At 42.8% G+C, this 20,405-nt stretch overlaps 1 protein-coding gene across 1 annotated transcript; it reads left to right on the top strand.

Annotated features, from left to right (window-relative positions):
* Positions 1–1,889: 1,889 nt before the first annotated feature.
* Positions 1,890–17,905, top strand: ctxnd1 (cortexin domain containing 1). Its single transcript, XM_027004496.3, has 3 exons — positions 1,890–2,469; positions 14,817–15,059; positions 15,568–17,905. Exon 2 carries the CDS (start codon positions 14,871–14,873, stop codon positions 15,048–15,050), a length of 180 nt encoding a protein of 59 aa, XP_026860297.1. The 5' UTR covers positions 1,890–2,469; positions 14,817–14,870; the 3' UTR covers positions 15,051–15,059; positions 15,568–17,905.
* The last annotated feature ends 2,500 nt before the right edge of the window (positions 17,906–20,405 follow it).

Genomic DNA, 20,405 nt, shown 5'->3' with positions numbered 1-20,405 from the left:
AAAAAATACATGAACCACCTGGACATTTGCCCAATAGTGGCCTACATACAGTACAACAGCAGTATATTTTTAGATTAGGAAGCACGGTATTTATTTTCAGCAGTCTCATTCAATCCAAACAGAATGGTAGAGTTCAGACTTCCAAGCTTCAGGGCTTTGCATGTTTGAGCATTATTAGAGACACAGATGTCAATGGAGGTGGAAGACATTCCATCAGAAATGTTTTAACAAAGACAGTCTGGGTACAGTTTAACACGAAAATGTGCCTCCATTCATCCACAGGATATATTAACCCCTTTTTTTTTTTTTTTTTTTTTAAAGCAAATTACTTGAGATGTGCATGAGCTGAGAAATGGTGTGGTTTCTCAGGAAAGAGAAACCTTACCCTTACAAATTGGATGTTAGTGTAAAGAAACTGTCCAGTCCTCTGTAGCTTCTCTACAGTGAGAAGGAATGTTGTGTTTTTACAGCAAATGTTAAGCTTTGGGTAACACTATGCTGTATTGCTGGGTAATGCCAAATACCCTTCCTGCTTCTGAAACTCTGGTTTCTCCAGTTAAGATTCTCCATCTTATATGAGCTATTCTACATTCTATAGCTGGAAGACGTATCAGTGAAATCCACTTCGGAAAGCTGGAAATAACACTTCTGTTAACTGTTCTGCTCACCCCAATTAATCAGTTACACTTTAAGTAAAAGCTAATTTGCATTAAAAAAAAGTAATTTGTCTCGTCACCTACTTCAGTTTAAAATGATCACATCTTATTAACTTACAAAAGCGTGATAAATATCAGCCATGTTAAAAGTCAGGTCGGCCTCTTTTTGGTGTTAGTCTTCAAGAGCCTAAATAATCTAGTAAACCGCACACATCTTTTAATAGGAAGCTTCAGTTTAACAGCAGCGTCGTCACTCATGAACGTCCAGAGCGGCGCAGAAAAAATGTTTCCGTCGTGGGCTCAGCAGTCAGCAGCTATTTCGACACAGTCCAGTCGTCTTAGCCAATCAGGAGGCCCACCCTGCCTGTGAGCTCTTTTGCATGTGCACAGACAGAAAGAAAAGGCTTTAGAGAGACATTTTCTGCTGCATGGCGATCTCCAGAGCTGTCTTGGGCTCGGAGGGCAGTCAGGATAGAACACACGCACATATGAAGCCCTATCATATTTCTAAACTGCTGCTTGTTCTTTGGTCCATAACGAGGTCATAAAAAAAAACCCTGCTGCACTGGCCAAGTCAAGGAAACTCTGTTCACGTTCAGAAACAAGGGAGCACGTGTGTGAACAAACCTGTTTGTGCGGTCACTTTGCCAAATATTAACATTTGCCAAAGATGTACGCCCGTAGTTCTATTTCTGTTGTTGCACTTGGATATAGTGGCACATAGTGTTAACAACCAATAGATTTTGTGTTTTAGTAGTGCCAGTCATGCAGAGTTGTTGCATATTCTGCATGAGTGTGTACCCAACAGAGGTTTTGACAATGACACCTTTTAGGGGAGGAGACCGGAACGGACAAAGCAAGCTCATCTCCACACCACGAGTGTTTGCAAACCCCTCTCTTGTTTGCCCTTGTTAGATGGCGTATTTACGGGCAGGGGTGATGGGTGGCCGACAGCCCTGCACCTGTGCGACTAGCAGGCTAAGGAGAACGGGGGGGGGCGCTGTCCACCCCCATTACCATCACCTCTCGCCCGGGATCACTGCTGCGCGCCATGCCCAGCTAGTACGCATGCTAAAGCTAACTGTGCTCCAGAGACCTGGGCTGATCCGGCTCCGAGTGTGGAGTGGCTCCAACTGTGGGTGGCGAAGTCACATGGTACAGAACAAGGGTACAATACACAAACAGTAAAACACACGCCCAGTAATTCCCTTCAAAGCTCATATTCTGTTCTTCTACATAGTTTCTTTAATTGACAGAGTTTATATGTTTCAGACTATAGACATCACAGAGAGAAAAAATATTCATGCTTTAGTTATTATTATTGACATGCAATGAAGAGGATGTGCACATATGCACAAAAAGTCATTTTTAACATGCTTGTGTGACTGTGTGAAAACTATATGCAAAGAGGTGTGTGTCTGCAAGCTTTGTCTTTGCACATGGCTGCCTGGGGTGTCACGGTCTATCCTATTGGTCCATTAGAGTGAGTGTGTGTGTGTGTGTGTGTGTGTGTGTGTGTGAGAGAGAGATCTCCCCTCCCTTCCCCCACTCCTCACACACAGGCACCTTCTCTCTCTCATACACACACAAATACACACACACGCTCACACACACTCTCCTGCTCTCTCTCTCTCTCTCACACATGCACTCACACACACACACACACACACACACTCGCTCTCTCTGTGGCTGATGCAGTAAGATTGAGAGCTGGGTGCTGCAGCAGTGGCTATTTGCTCCCGATCCCAGCCGCCGAGCAGCGTCGTCCGGGGACACCTCTCTCCCACTTTCCCTCCACGGGATGTGAGATCAGGTAGGATGCTCCGTTCCTCTCCTCTCGCCTCATCACCGTGGCAACCCATCACTCCCTGGCCTGCCACTGCTTGTCTGCTCTGCCGGCTTGGAGGCAAGCCGACAAGGAGATCCCGGGTTCGCACGCTTTAGTTCTGTGCACTGTGGCACGCTCGCCACTAATTAGACCCATGGCTTTCTGTGTTTTCTGCCTTAAAAAAGGATTTGGGAGATTTGGTGTTGTGGGATGTCTGACTCACGACAAGGATTCTATGTTCAGCTGCCTTCAAAACAAGGCTGACTTAAGCATTGTTTAACTCAAACCACAGTTGTTATGGGAATGCAAAAGTTCAAACAAGGATGCCTGGGAATTACAAGCCAGTGCCTACAATTATTCACAATTAAACAAACTCAGCAAACACAAAAAATGCTTTCAGCCTGTCCTGAGAGCTGACTCGCATCCATAACTTACAAAGGTGTAATTGTACCGGCAGCCATTGCAAAAGCTGTTGCAGGTTGCTTGTCCCCACTGATGTTTTCAGGTTTACTGTATTATTAATGCTCCCTTCGCCCCAAAGTCCGCTCGTGATACCCTGCCACTGTGCTGGACTGGATTTTATGTAAATGCAGAAACCTCAGGTTGATTTATGATTAATACTCTAAAATAGATTTATGGTTGCAGATATATGACAGAACGTGATACACTCTCTGGTTGATCTGGTTGATTAAATACCAGTACGGCTGTAACACTGAATGATGGCACATTTCATATAGTTCACTTATTTTTAAATAAGTTCTATCTTAGGCTTCAGACATGATGGAAGGTGAGCGTTATACTGTTACCGGGGGTTACAGGTATTCAGACTAATCTAGGTTGCAATTTATTACAATCAGTAAGTCAAAAGGTTAATTCTGGACTTTTTGGTGCCCCCCCTCCCCCGACTCTGGACCTTGCTTATGTATATAACAGAATTAGTCAGGTACAAATTGCAGCATCCAGAACAGAAACTGGAATCTGGTACTGCCGAAAACTGCACGCTCTGTTGGACCTCGGCATTGTTGTATTCTTGAGATGGCAGAGATAGCGTGACAACGGGCACCTTGTGACAGACCAGTTGCAAAACGCATGATGTGTGGTATGAAATCTTATTAAATGCAATGTTTCTGCCTTTGTACGTACAACGACAGCGACCTGAGTAGTCACCACTACGGGTTCTTCTGAATGATGTGTTTATTACATTGAGGTCCTGCCTCTGTCTCCACAAAGAGACTTTAGAGCATGATACCTCACTAAAACTTACTCTAATTTGTATTCAGAATGTTCTAAAAACTAATTTAAAGAGATTAAATCTAACACTTTCCTGTCTGTCTGCCTCCAGACAAGTTAATTCAGCCATCTGTATTCTGAAGGCTTCTTTTTCGGTAACAAAACATTTCTTTCTTTGGCAGTTGATATATTGGAAGGATGAATGGGTTGAAACTAATTCACCCTAAGAGAACTCATTTTTATTGAAATGCCCACACTTCCTGTTCCTTCTAGTTAAAGCTATATTACACAAAGAGAATACAGTGACATAACTGCATTTTTTTTCATAGTGTTATTCTCATAAAATGTTTAAAACCTAATAAGATTTAAATTATATTATTGCAAATTCAAGGCTTTTGTAGCTGGCAACTACCAAATAGAATGGATCATATTGCTTTGTGTCTCCTCCTTTTAGCAAAGTTGCAGTTTTTTCTTTTGTTTTGATTTTTAGCTAAGGAGGTCAGAAAACCACCTTTCTGTACTGAAGGAGAATCACTGAAGGAGATATAGGGCTTTTAACCTTTCCTGGCAGAAAGATAACTATCCTCATGCACTCTTGTAATATGGCAGCAGAATATGAAAAGTTCCAGCAAGCCATCTATTGTATTCCTCTTTCCTTCCCCGTATCTGACATATGACTCCAAAGCTGGATAAGACACCATATAAGCCTACATTTTGTCCAGTGACCTTTTGGGAGCTTCAGAGTACAGCTGGTCTCTGATGAGCTCACGGAACAGCACCTCCTGAGTCCAGACAACACCGAGTGCTGCGTGAAAAGTGTTTACAGGGGGACTAGAAGTCAATGCTACCAGGCTGGTGCTGTGGGTGACCAGGAGCATGGTGTACCTGCAAAGCTGCGTAGGGTGTCTGTGTGCGCGTCTGGGTATGTTGGTGTGTGTGTGTGTGTGTGTGTGTGTGTGTGTGTGTGTCTGAGAGAGAGAGAGAGAGAGAGAGAGAGAGAGAGAGAGAGAGAGAGAGGGAGAAGGGCATATGTGTCAGAACTGATCAGCTGATGGAGCTGATGCTCTCAGAGTACTACTGACTTTTTCTGGAAGATTAAGAACATCAGTATAGGCCTCACTGGCAGGACTGCAGGACATGGTGCCCATCATCCTCTGGCCAGTGGCCCAGGGTCCTCCGCCCCTCTGGCCACATGGATGGAATTAGAAAGTGCAATAAGGGCAAAATTATATGTTGCCCTACTAAAAAAGAATAACACCCTGGTAATTGATGTTTGGTGGATGTCGATGAAGTGATGCATCGGCATTCACACACATTCTATCTCTCGCTTTCTCTCTCTCTCTCTCACACACACACTCTTTCTCTTGCTCGCTCTCTCTCTCACACACACACACACACACACACACTCTCTCTCTTGCTCTCTCTCTCTCACACACACTCTCTCTCTTGCTCTCTCTCTCTCTCTCTCTCTCTCTCTCTCTCACACACACACACACACACACACACACACTGAGGGTTAATGCACATGGTACAACAGTAATGAGAGTGCCTTAGCAGAAATGCTGTGTGCCATAGCAGCTCTTTGAAGTTTGAGGTTCATTTTGTGTGTGTGTGTGTGTGTGTGTGTGTGTGTGTGTGTGTGTGTGTGTGTGTGTTTGAGTGTGCTACAAAACCCTCAGGGTAGATTCGCACACTGCTAAGCAATCCCCTTCCAGAGAGCTCCTGATTTCCTATAAAAGCGAATGTCTCCTTCTGCCCTGACGAAGAGCACAGTTCACCTCAGCGTTTCTTCTTGTCACTCTTAAACGCGTCTTCCTTTTATCTCCAGACAGTGCTGGCAGGCATTGCAACGGCAAGTTCTGTTCACAGAAAAAGCCTTTATGCGTTTATGTGTTTCAAAAAAGCCGAGTTTATTTGTAGGGCAGCCTTTAACACCTCTTCTCGCTCTAGTTGAGTTCCAAGCGAAACGCCTCCAGCCGAATAATCCGACGAGCGTTTAATTTCGGGCGACGACTGGAACGAGAATGATCGGATGACAAAGTGGGCGTGTCGCCGCGCCCTGCGTTGTTTTTCGAGGCAGGATGCCATAACAAGGCCCCCCACCGACCCCCCGGCAGGAAGACTCGCGAAACAAGGAACGTGACGAGAGTTCAGCACCACCTGGCCCAGCTACGCCCTGCTATCATAAACAGGCAGCAATAAGTATCAGCCTTATCATCGCCTGCTTCAGGTTCCTGCTAAGGATTTACGCATACAGCCTTACGGGGAAATAGAGCTGTGCTGTACTGCATATCCGAACGCTGTCTGTCTGCTAGGCACAGCCGACAGGTTCTCAACAAGAAATGGCCATTCTGGCCGTGGGATTATTGTAACATTGTCGCTGGGCCGAGTGCCGGTGGGCGTGGAGCAGGACGCACAGACTCCCTCGAAGTGAAACATTTATTAACATAAAACATGTAGAACAATGGCACTCACACATAACACCAACGACAGACATGACTTATACATCTCTCTCTCTCTCACACACACACACACACACACACACACACACACACACACACACACACACACACACACACACACACACACACACACACACACACACACACACACACACACACACACACACACACACACACACACACGAACAAACAAGCAATGAGCAACAGTAAGGCACGCACTGACGGGGGTTTAAATAGACAAACACATTAACACATAACCATGTACAGGTGCGTTCCTTCACGGGGGTGTGGCTACAAACGTGGGTGAACCCCCCCCCCCCCCCCCCCCGCACGCGGCAGGCCGTACCACGTGACGGGGGGGGGGGGGGGGAAGCGTCCCGTGACAATTATAACTAAAGATGAACTCTTCACTTAAGTACTACTGCAAAAAAAAATAAATAAATAAAATTAAAATAAAATAGAAACATAACAATAACAAATATTACAATAAATAATAAAACTGCCTCTAAATGTTTAAATGCTTAGGCATTTATTGTCTGTAAAGACTCCTACTCGTATCATTAGTAAATGTTTAGTAAATGCTTTCTGACTGTAACTTTTAAGACTTCTATAACTCACATCTTAATACACTTTACATCTATAATATGTCTCTAATATTAATTACTGGAGAACAGGACATAAATCCTGACTCAGGAAGGTCTGTCATGGGTCTGAGGAAAATGCATCCACACAAACACACACTCTTACATACACACAAGTCAGCCTTTCCCCGAATGTCCCAATACAAACGAACATACACATACATGCACACACACCCACAGTTGGCACTCTGTAATAAGAGTAATCACAGTCACGATGTCTTCCACACTCACGCTGCTGTAGTCCTAGGTACAGTGTTCTTACTTTAAGGAACTGGGCTCTTCGGTGGTGCTTTTTTGGTGCCGGGGTGAGAAACAGAGTAGAAATGAAACTAACAGAAGAACAGATGGAGATGTAAATAGCAAGGGTTTTAGGAGATGGATGAGACACAGAGGAAGTGAAGAGAGAGGCGGGTGGAGGAGGGAGAGAGAGAGGGAGGATGTACCCAGCAGTGATATGCAAACACGCAATCCGATGTATCCGGACTGTACGTACTGTGTGTGAAGATCTCTGACCCCCATCTGAAAGCAGTGTGTGTGAGCATGCAAATAACTTCAGCATTATGTCTTTAAATGTACCCAAAGCCCATACGCAGGCTTTTGTTTTTAAGGAATGTGTGTGTGTGTGTGTGTGTGTGTGTGTGTGTGTATGTGTATCTCTGAGTGTTGGTAGTTGGTAAAACATCCCAGCTAGAGTACCTACAACAGATGTGGTCTCTTCAGCTCCCGTCACTGGCAGAAGGATTAAATCATCAAGCGTCCTGCTTGGGCCTAATCCACACACAGGCACCCCCCCCCCCGCCCCCCCCCCCACACACACACACACAAACAGACCCACGCCTACACCCACACACACAACATCTTTCAGAGTGCCAACCAGTTTCACGTCTGATCACAACTAAGCCTTACCTTTGTGTTTGGCTCACACACACTCTGTCACTCTTTCAAACACACACACTCACTTAAACCCCTCCCCTCATCTCTCTCTCTCTCTCTCTCTCTCTCTCACATACTGTCACACACACGCACACACACACACTGCAGTATACGGTTATCTCCCGGGCAAGCTCTGACCCTCCATGCACACAGCCTAAACTTGGCCCGTTAATCACACTAAGCAATTATGAAAACAGTGAAAGTATTACCGGTTAAATGATAACGGGCCAAAAAAACATTTACCTCACCAGTGAAAACTCTCCTCAGGAAAGTTTCCACCTGACTAGAATTGCTAGTGCAACACACCCAAAAAAGGCAATTAAAATGTAACTACCTTGCTTGGCTTTCTTGGTGGGTTTGATCACTTCCTCCATCTCTCAGTATAGTGCAACACAGGCAGAGCTGCATGTATACTGGAGGATGTACATGCTAGCTTCACCCTCCTGGCTTGGTGGTAGTGTGTGATGGGGGAGGTTTATTAGCTTGTGTGTGGAATTGGATACTACTAACATTACGAGAAAATTGGGGTAAAATAAAAAAGAAGCAAAACCAAATGAATGGGGAGGAGAAATGTCTACAGAATTTTATTTATTTCATCACACCTATTTGAGCTGGATGGAAATCCCATTGCAAAACCATGGACCTTAATATAGACTCTTCCCCTATATCAGCCTTCACTTTTCTAGAAGACTTGTCACAAGCTTTTGGAGAGTGTTTATGAGAATTTATGTGTATTCGCTCAAAAGACTATGAGGTCAAGCTATGATGTTGGCCTGCCTCACAACTGACATTTCAATTCGAGATGTTGAGGTCAGGTCTCTGTGCAAGCCACTGGATTTCCTACACACAAAACTCATTATACCACATCATGAGTACCTTGCTTTGTGCACCTTGTGCATGTTTAGCATTCTCTTGGCATCCACCAAACCCAGATTTGTCCATCAGACACCCCGTGAAGTGTGATTCATCGCTCAAGAGGACACGTTTCCACTGCTCCAGAGTCCAGTGTCATTGTGCTTTACACCGCTCCAGGCGACACTTGGCATTGTGCAGAGTGATCGTAGACTTCTGTGCCACTGCTCAGCCATGGAAGCCCATTTCCTAAAATTCCTGACGCACAGTGTTTTGAGCTAATGTGGCTTTCAGAGGCGGTTTGGAACTCTTGTAGTGAGAATAAATGATTTTTAGGAGTTGCATGCTTCGAGCACTTGGTGGCCATGCTGTGATTGGTGTGGCATAGTACTCTATAGCTAATCTGTTCCTGCTCTTAGATGCTTCCATTCCACAATAACAGCACTTACAGATAACCAGGGCTGAACTAGCAGGGCAGGTATTTAACTGATCACTAATCCTGCACTTATTTATCATTTTGCACTATGATTGGTTAATTGAACCATCTTAGCACTTATTGATGTTCGATATTGTAATTACGCTCATTTTGTAATACTTTCTAGATATCAGTATTGACTCCTGTATCTAGCAATATCCTAGTTCAATGGTATCTTCGACTCTAACCTACTGTAATGGCTAGGATGCATTCTATGAGTAGATGACAAAGCACTTTTGTAAGTTACCCTGGATAAGACATCTGCTAAATGCCGTAAATGTAAAGGTTCGTATTTAAGATGATGTTTGCTATGGAAATCATTTGGCTGTGTGCTTGGTTTTACAGACCTGTTAGCGATGGGTGTGACTGAATCACCTGAACTCAATAATCGAGAGGGCTGTCCACATACTTTTGGCCATACAGAGTAAGGTGCAGAATCTTTGAAAGGCAGAACACAGCTATGGCTTTAAGCATGTGCCATCCAAGACCTACCTGCGTGAAGAAACTCTGTTAATGATTCTGTTAATATTATTCTGTTAATAACAGAATGTGCAAAGTGAAATGAATGTGTGACATAAAGGCAAGGAGGAGTGCAAATTAAGAGAAGAGTGAGATGAAGTTACTTGGAGCAAAAGATCTACTTTAGTATGGAGATCGGCCCTGCTTAAGCCTTCAGCTAATATTCAGGATCTTAGTCATTTTTCATCCTACACTAACCTTTGAAACTCATGCCAGTTCCCCAATTAAATCTGTGTTTTTCTGTCTATATAATATCACCCAACTCTTTTAGCAGATGAGAAAGGAACTTCTGTGATGTGTTGCTAACATCCTGTAACAATGACTGTAAAGCCTTAATAAACTGTTCTCCCTGTCAAAACAATGAATAGGCTTCTACAGTTACATCGCGCAGAGGCTAGAGTCCCCCAATATGCCCTCAATATCTACTGGAATTTGTTTATTAGAGTCTCAGAGAGGTTTATCCAAACCTATATGGGAGCATTGCTTAGTGTCATAGCACCCATGATCTATAATGTGATTCAGGCCTCTAACAAATACAATAAGAAAGCAAGACGTCACTGTGCTATCGAGCATGCGTTTATTCCTAGCCGCTTTAAAGAACTCTGCTTTTCACAGTTTGCCTGTTAGTGTCAAGTCATAGGGATGGAGCTGAGCCTTACCAGGAGTCTGCCTGAAGACCTTCATTGCCTCCAGCCTTACTGTTTTGGACTAAATCTTGCCAAGTACCACTTTGAGCATTACATCATTATCCAGCAACTTTTGTGGACTGGCATGCATAGTGATGCAAATGACCTTTAGGGCTGGTTTTGGTGTAGCTGCTGGAGAGACTAAGCAGCCTTCACAAAGCACAAATCATGTTTAGAATCACATCGGCTATAGATTTATAAGCCTATAGAATAAAAGTGGGAGGTATGCCATTCAGCCAGCTTTAATTAGTTTTCAGCCATGATGTCCATTCAGATGAATGAGTCTGTCAACATGTTCAACTCCAAGCAAAAAAATTAGCCTACATCAATACACTTCTGTGTGTGTGCGTGTGCGCGTGTGGAACAGATATAGGCCTTTTGTGCACTACAGACTCAAAACAGGATTAGGCTAAGCCTTCATTCACATATCATTATATAGTTAGAATAGATTTAGCCTATTGGTGGATCACCAAGCCAATTAACTGAGAATGTCAGCTAGATGATTATTGCAATGGAGATTTTTGAATTTTCCTTCGCCGTCTCCTTTATTACACAGAGCGGTGTACGCCATCTCAAGGACATCGCCGAGTCTAGAACCGAGCAACGACGAAGAGCATCCGCGTTCTTTCCAAGATGAAAGGTTTACCTCCCCGCGTCTTAGGTCGTCACAGTCAGCGGTAATTCTCCATTAAATTGCTAATGGAGTTGCCAAGGTTACTGTTGTTATGAGTAATCAGGCAAGCAGTCGTTTCCAAATTGCTGTCATAGAGGACCCAGACGGACAAGCGCAAAGCGCGCACGACCTTATGCACATGAGATACAATCCAGAAAGTGCTCACGCAGCAAAGGAGCTCCGTTCCCGGAGAAGCGTCAGAGAGCCTCACCGGCCCCGTAGTAGCCGATCATGGTGGCAGCAGCAGTCAAAATCAATGGCACAAGTGTTCATGGGCAAACACCTACCGAGTAGCTGAGACGGGGTTCACACTGCGCTTTTTTGAGGAGTGAAAGAAGAGAAGCGCACCGCGTTACCGGTTTTCTTTTTCCTCCTGTTGGCTCGTAAAGCATTTTTGAGGTTGGGTGCGCGATTTATATATTTTTTTTTTTTGCGATAACGTTAAAACTGTACTAGATGCACTTTAGCTAGCTAACGTTGCTTGCTTGCTAGAACACACTGAAACGATAAAGCAAAAATCTGATGTCTAATGTGTTGAACTAATGAGACTTTAAAGTTTCTTTTTAAATGCGGGATAATCTTTCATTATGGCCCCAAGTCACTGCTACTGTCACCGAAAGCCCGCCTTCCTATTAATCACTGTATAGCGCGCACACGCACAAGCAACTTCCGCTACTTGGCCGTTTCAGTTGATATTTTTCCAGTAGGCTATATCAAATGAGAGGACTTTTATCTGAAGGCAAATAAATAATTACCTGAAGCTGTGAACTGTGCTCTTATTATGACTTGGATGAAGAGATGTAATGGAACGCATGGCGACTCTCTAAAGCTGGTGAAACCCTAAAGCTTTATGCTGCCGTTTGTCTTAAAAAAAAAAGGAAAAAAAAAAAAGAATAATGAGACAATAATTAGATTAATGAAACCACATCCAGTGATTTAGGCCTACAAGTGCATTTGCACTTTCATAGTGTGGTCACAAATATTTATTTCCACATCAATTCCAGTTGAAATGTTTATTCAAATTTGTTTTACCCTCTTATATTAACATATTGTCAAAAACACATTAAAAAAATCATCTGGCTTCCTCAAAATAAATGGAGCTGCAGATCCTCTGTGTAAGCAGAGAAAGAACCAATACACAGTTTAGCAATGTCTGCGGTCGGAGGGGCACTAATGCATCATAGCTGCTCTTTGACATAAAAACATGTTTTCCAGAGAAAGTGGGAGACAGGCAAGAACATAAACTCAGCACGGATGATCACTCTTCATCCTGTCCACTGCACTGCAATCAACCAGTACACACATGCAGCACTGCTGTTATTCGCAGTGGTACTCTGGAATGACCTAGGCTGAGATCAGTTTCAGAACGAATGTGTTACAGAAGTGACTTAACAGAACAGGCAGGCCCAGGTCAGCAGCACATCTGCGCATAACCACAACACATAGAGAGTTCCACAAAGTCCGTCAGATTGGAAAGGGCTTCAGATCAGCGCAAGGCTTCAAGCTGGGCCGTGGGTTAAAAAAGACCACACTGGCCAGTGTCTCTGGTTTTCCTTTCATCACTCTGGCTGACTGGAACTGAAGTAGTTCATAAACTCTTTATTGACTAAGCAGAGGTATAATACAGCATTCCTATAGCCTGCAGATGTCAACGGGGAGTTGGGTACAAAGTTATGTGTAAAGCAGTTTGTCAAAGGAGAGCGAGTTATAAATGAAGAGGTGGAAAATAAGATATTTTAGAATTTCAAAGTGGTTTTAGAGAGAAAAATGCAGCCAGTAGGATTGGGCTGCTTTATAGTTTCTTCGCTGTAAAATTCTTGTGCTGAGTGATTGCTTGCTATTTAATTTAAAAGTTTGTGCAAATCTCAGAGCACACGGGACTTGAAACTCATAAAGCAGCTGCATTTATATTCAGTAAGCCAGATGATTTTTAAATATGTTTTTGACAAAAGATGTTAATATAACAGATGACAAAATATAAACAAACTGAATAATTGTTTCAGATGGAAGTGATGTGGAAATAAATATTTGCGAACATACTATGAAAGCGCAAAGGTGGATGAACGCCTAAATTACTGAATGTGGTTTCATTAATGGGGCTAATTAAAGAGATTGTTGTCTCATTATTAAACAGCTAGTCTGATTATAAATGACAAGCATTCATGAATCTGTCATGGACCTCCTTCCCAGCGAGCTGTGCTTCTCCATGAGGGTTTGAACCATGCCTCTTTATCTTAATATCTCCTGTGTGCAGGCATGACCTTGAAGAGTTAGAAACAGCCTTTAGGCATGCCTTGGCATGGGGCTTATTACGTTTCCTCATTTCAGCAGTTGGGATTATACTGGCACTATTCTTAATTTTTTAAAAATGTTTTCTAAAGAATATTTGGGCATAAATATGTGTTGGTTTCTTTTAATGTCACTGTAGGATTTATAATCCAGGGTAAGGTAACTATGATTGTTGTAATGTGCGTCAGAACTGCCAAGTTCATTGACAATTTCAGGTCTCAAGGAATTGTTTAAAAAACTGGTTACTGGTTTTAGAAGAAATCTTTCATTTTATAATCAAGGCAAGTAGGCAATCATAAGGAACATGATCAGTTAGCTTTTTGTGTACATCTCAGCATAGAGTACATTATCAACAGACCTTATGCTGCACTTTTATGGATGTACTAAATACTAACTTGCACATTCAGTTATTTGCAGGCCTGACAATAACTAAACTTTGAGTGGGTTTGTGAGGAAAGTGTATTCACTACATAACATGATGCCCTGGCATTGGTGTTTGGCTCTGGCCTACCTCCTCACTACCTTGTGGAGCTAAGCAGTTTGTGATTGGTGAGATCCACTTTATGGGGTTTGTTCATAAAGGTGAGGGCAGGTGACATAAATCAGCATTAGCAATGTTCACCAAACCCATGAACCCCAGCACGTCACAACAGGAAACAAAGTAGAAACTAAACTGGAAACAGGAAGGTCCGTTTATGAGGACCTTCTATATCCTTGGTGGTAAGTCCCTCCTGATGGCTCTTGTGTGAACTGTCAGTTTGTACATATGTTTAGGTCTAACCAAATCATTTCCAGATGCTTGCTAAGTAGTATGGAACTGTACATCTACTAAAGAGTAATATGGCCATTCTTCTGGACAAAATTGTTATATACAAATTTGTCCTGTAGTGGACAACATATATAATATGTTATTACATATATAATATAATATGAATAAAACATTAAGAAATGTTTTATAGTCAAGGAAAATAAAAAAGGAACAGTTATCTCAAAAATAATAAACTGGCATAGTTCTAATTCCTTTATCCTTACTGAATCTCTATAGCTTGAGTCATACCATAACATCTGTTCTCTTATATAACCATAGCCATGAACTATCCTATCGTAGTCCCAGAGAGAGGGCACTGTTCCCGTTGTATCCGATCCAGGATCAGGGAGTGGGTGGAAATTTATGACTCCTCCTTGCCAGAGTCCTCTGGGTGTCAAGCACCATGCATGGAGCTTCCCTGCTCGAGAGATTTCTGGTCAAAGCTGTTCATATAAATTCTACGATGGCACCATACAGAAAATGCCTCGCTAACTGCTTAAACACACATGCAATGGAACAATTTTTCACTGAACAGACTGCAAATGTAGTCTGATATGCACATGCTCTTGAACAAACAGTCTCTCAATCAGAAGCTGCTGATATTGACTCTTCCAGACAAAAAACAGCTTTGGGTAAATAAACCGATAAGAAACAAGCTACTGACAGCATCGCTGGTATGACTTGGTAATTTGCACATTAGGATGAGACATTAAGAGAGATGCGTGCAATATAAACCTTCATCTCGCTCTCTTTCTGCCTCTCAGATAAGCGATCAGGATGATAGCAGTGGTCCGGATCGATGCGGACAGACCGATGCGATGGAGGAGACAACACCTGACCCCGCCTTCGTGGACGTGGACCAGGGCCTGACCCTGGCCTGCATCGCCTTCCTCTGCCTGCTACTGGTGGCCATGATTATCCGCTGCGCCAAGGTCATCATGGACCCCTACAGTGCCATCCCTACCTCCACATGGGAGGAGCAGCACCTGGACGACTAGCAGATCCAGGTCTGCATACACACACACACACACACACACACACACACAAAAACACACACATTCCAGACCTCTGGCAGATATGGGACTTCTGTGGTATTTGGTGATAATTGCACACATACGGTACCCGCAAAGTTATAATTTCCATCCAAAGGATACACAACTCAAGCTATACCGGTTAGCAAGAAGACTTGTCTTGAAAAGAAACGTGTCTGAGATTCTCTCCACCCCACTACCCCCATTTGCCCTCATCACATACTTGTAAAACATACAGACTAAATAGCGCTAGCTTGCCTTGATTTAAGAACCTTGAATATTTTAATGTGGCTACTACTGAAAACAGCAAATAGAAATCAGCATTGTTCCATTTGTACGAGGCTAAATAGCCTTTGTGCCAACGTAACGTCACATACCTGTAACTCCCAAATCCTGCCCTTGAGCACATACCCTCCCCTGAATATACTGTATGTGAACACGTGGCTGTTTGTGACTGCAGCAAAAGCCCCCTTTCTTCTTTTAGGAGCGTCTCCTCCAGGATGAGAGGGTCAGGTAACACCACCAAAGCACAGTGACTAGAGACTCCGCGATTCTCTGAAACTACCTACGGCGCTCTGCCAAGCTGGGTCCGGGTCGATCCGAGCGGAGGCCTGGGTCCACCAGAATGATCCAATACAGCACAGCCCTTGCAGGACACTACGTGTCCCAGAACAGCTATCAGTGAGAGAAATGACCACCAGTCATCCTGCTCTCCTAAACAACACACAGTGCATTCTGGGAGTGTGTTGGGGGGCGGGGGGGGGGGGGGGGGGGGTCAGTCAGTGTTATAATACACACATGAGTTTTCATTGATCTTTGGGGCACCTTTTACTTTTCGTACATTTTTCTAATAATCATGATGGATGGACCGTGCAAATATTGAGAATGCTGTGCAGTGAAATGAAGCTTGGCTCAGAGGCATGCTGACAAAGTCTGCCTCATAAGGGCAACTCATCATTTCAAAAATGGTAATATGTTACCGTTAACACTGAACAGGCAAAAGCGTTGCTGTTAGCTTGAATGCAGTTCGGGGTATTTTTTTATAGGACTACAAATCCCAGACCTGGCTGACTTTTAGTGACAGAGGTGAATTTGACTTCCCTTTATTCCGCATTAGCTCAAACAATCAGATGCGTCTCCTTCCTTAGTTTGTCTTTTCACCCCTGCACCATGGCCAGGTTATCGTATGTACTTGCGAATTATAATCCTAACTGCATGTTATCAAGTGCCTCAGATGCAATCGAAAAGCCCGAAACGCTTTTTTCGTCGTTTTTACACATGAGCAGTAGCACACAAGAACAATGTAGAATACGAAACATCAGAACTTGCTGCGGTACATTTAGCCTATGTATGTTCTTATGCTTAATAAAGATATGGATGAACATTTTTTTTCTGTAAAGTGCTAAATGTTAAGGAAACAAAACATCTTATTGGGATGTTTTCAAATTCCTCACATTATTAATTAAGCCATACACCTACTCAGAGACGTCAACGTGAGCTGAAAGTCTGCAGGGTAGACTTAATTCGTGGTAGTCTGTTGTGGAGGGATGTACACGTAAAACCAGCCACGCATTTAAAGTCAAACATCAAAGCGAAAGTAGCGTTAGTTGTGCCTATTTGCACTGCTTTGCCGATAAACTAATGGGGATATAGGCCTCGCCGTTTCGGATGCGCCGGAGTCCCTTTGCCTGCAACACAGCCGCTAGCTAGTCTAGGCTAGGTCGTTGTCAACCTTCTCATTCCCACAGTGCAAAGATGTGGACGGCAAGGAGGACAACTCATCCGCCAAAGCGTCGGTGTCCCGTCTTTTCGGTCTCGGACGCGCGGCCACGGACGTTCGGTGACGCGCCGGAGAGTACGATGTGGTCCGCCGAGGGCTACGTTACTGCCAGAGCAAACGGGACTATTGCCGAACATGTGAGCTCAGAGGTCCACTCAGAATGTACTGTTTTAAACAGGAAGGGTAGAAAGCCCTCACCGGACAAATACTAGACAACAAACAAGAAAGAAGGCTCCTAGTCACCTTAGGCAGGGGGCTGTGGGAGCCACAGCCTGACACTCAACAACAACCCGTTAGGACATCGTGTTATATACTGTCTGGTCACAACGTGTTGTAATGTCACTCGGAGGACGGCTCGCAGTTTCCGAGAAACCTCTCTCTCTTTCACTTTATGTTATAACTACGGTAAGGAAATAATATAATAACTAACCCAGAACCCCAATGTTTCAGATAGGCTACTCTTCACAATACACCCCACATCCACTCCTTCCAAAAGTACTACAGCCTTTCTTGAAAACACACTTAAGCCTACCCGATGAATCGTGGTTTAGGCTGTGTGGCTCAGACAGATGATCTAATGATTACCGGCTGCTTTGCTATAAAGTGTGTTTGCTTGATCTTCGGTCGATCGATTGATCAGCTTGAAAGTGGTTCAGGTTTTCGTTGCCTGTTCAGTTCATTCAGACGTCACGTGGTTTTCTTGGCCGCGTGCCGATGGTTTACTTAGCCCGAGTCAAAGTTTCGTTGTGCTATAAATTGCGTCTGGTAGCCACGCTAGGGAACATATGCATTTACCTTGTGTCGGAAAAATGCAATTATGACTATTAATACCCTAACAAGAGGGTTGCTAAAACTGCATACACCGCTACATCACATAAGGGGTGCAGTTATTTAGTTCAAAATCACTATTCTTTTTATATATATATATAATTATTATTATTATTATTTTTTTTTTTAGAAAAATAAGAAATAGCGTAAGAATAACCCAGAATGTTCTGCTGTGGATATTTTCCTTTACCCCACGTTACAAAGTAAAGTCCTTTTAAAACCATTATGCTTCTGTATGCTTTATTCCTGTCTGTTCTATATGGATTTATAACATTTAAAATAATGGTGTTTTACATAGGTTTTATTTCCATCTAAAGAAATACTACCTAGCCTACTCCAAATTGCTGAACGTTTTATTCATACCAGTAGTGTGTATTTGCACATGCACGTCCACACTGATTACCACCTTGAAGAAGTCTCTCTATGTGAAGAACTGCACAATAAAGAATCCAAATAATGAATGCTCCTGGCACATAAAATGTAATGGCAGTGGGCACCAATGGCAATTGCACTTCACTTAATTCTAATGGTAGGAGAAGCCGTCATGCTGAAATCAGTAGTGGTGGTGCTGAACAGAACACATGACAGTGCCTTCCCTTTTCCAGTCTCGGTCTCAAGCTGTGGCACTCAGTGTGAAATTCTACTCATTTTTCTCTTATACTAGTTGCTACTGCATAGAAAACTGAGAATGAAGAGCCTACTGTTCTGTATAGGAGACTCGGCGATGGTGAGAACCTCAAACACAGGCCAGCACCCATTGGTTGTTGTTGTAAATATTTAAATCACTTAACTATACACAGTTTATTTTAGTGCTGGGGTAGTCCACTCCCCAGTGCCACAATATTAATAGGAGTCAGTGCTTCTGAAATAGCTCACATTTACAGTAGAATATAACTTAAATATATTAGCAATTCTGCATGGCTGGGCACAGCCATGTGTATCACTATGTATTCCTTTTATACCACTGTCATGTGGCTGATGTAATTGATTGGCAGCCATTCAGAGCCTCAGTCCGCCCAGATGCCACCAGCTTCAATATTGCATGCTGTGTGCTGCTCGGTGCACTACATTATGTGAGTGGCAGTGTGAGGTTTTCAAGTCAATAACTGTAAACAAGCCAAGCAGAAGTGCGTTTGGCCCCATGGCTTGATTTAATTAACAGTAAAACTTCATGCAAAAGGTCTGAAATATTATGGCTGTATTACTACACCAAAGGACTGTAAATGCTAGTTTAAGCTTTAAAGTATCTTTCCTGTTATTCATTAAACCCTTAAAACCTCATTTCTGTTAATCAAAATCACATTTATACAAGTTAGATCCTATAAAAATCCCTATAATGCCCTAAAAGTGGCTTAGCTATAATGCTACACCTTTGCCTTCAATACGTGCTGATCTATGAATATGCAAATAGATCCCGCCTCTGTCCCCGCCCAGTCCTCTGCATGCAGCGTGAGCTTACCTGCGCACCTTCGACTCTGCTCATCACACACACACACAAAACTACTTGTTTTATGTGTTGCTAGCTAATGTACTTTACACCACAACACATGGTAATATTGAAGTAATTCAATATTTGAACCGGAAAGCAACTCAGAAGAAGAAGAGTGAATTGTACAGGGTCACCTACAAGTTGATGAATCAACATGGTGATATATTTATGTGTCACTCTCTACATTAGAAACATAATAGTAACAGATAACACGAGCCTTCAGCTTGACTATGTTGTCAAATAGCTAAGAATGTATTGCTCATGTTAAACTACCATGATCTGTACATCTCTTACAAATTAGACACCTTACAAAGATCAGCATCAGATGTACTGAATGGAAGTAACCCTTACATCATAGAAAGTCTCCAGAGAAAAGCATGTAGTTCATATCTGTTATCTTACTATTATATATATATATATATATATATATATATATATATACACACACACCCTGTGGGTGTTTGTGACACTGCCCTATGAGTAAGAATACGTCATTTAATTCAGCAGTTTAGAGTTTAGAGCTTTCAGGAAAGTTTGCCCGGACCTTCTTTGTCAACATTCCCGACCGTTATAAAAATGTCCTGTCAGCATTTGACATCAATCATTGTGTAATGTAGCAGGCTATTGTTGCGCAACATTATTTAGCACACTGCAGATCTGTTGGACACAGTTAACAGATGAAACACAAAAATAAAACTAAATTACTGGCTGACCGACGTGTTGGCTTGAACTCGCCATGTCCTCAGGATAAATGGATGGGACTGTCTAGCTTCAGTACGTTTTGTTGCAAAACGCAACTTTCCTTTATAATAAAAGTTTCTGTGAAAGTTTGGCTGCGACAATCCGATTTTCTAATCTCTCATTTTAGAGAATACAGGAAAGTTCCTTTTGCAATTTTGCAACCAAAAACAGAAATGTCCCATTTTGAAAACAGTGAAACTTAGCTTGTAAAATATTACTACATTTAGCTGACACTTTTATCCAAAGTAACTTCCAATTATCACACGTACAATTTGAGGGTTAATGGTCTTGTTCAGGGGCCCATCAGGGGAACCTTGGCAGGTGGGAGGTTTGAACCAACAACCTTCCAATTACAAGTTAAGTACCTTAACCACTGAGCTATCACTGCCCTTACTACACTTGGATTCTCCTCTGATACCCCTGGTTTCAGCATATCATGCTAATGATACCCTGTATGACTGAATTTGTTACTTAGGCTTGTTAA

The sequence above is a fragment of the Electrophorus electricus genome, chromosome 3 (genome assembly GCF_041902795.1).
Source record: "Electrophorus electricus isolate QZ-2024a chromosome 3, ASM4190279v1, whole genome shotgun sequence".
NCBI lineage: Eukaryota > Metazoa > Chordata > Actinopteri > Gymnotiformes > Gymnotidae > Electrophorus > Electrophorus electricus.
Note: the sequence above shows the minus strand (reverse complement) of the source record. Positions and strands in the feature narration are given on the sequence as shown.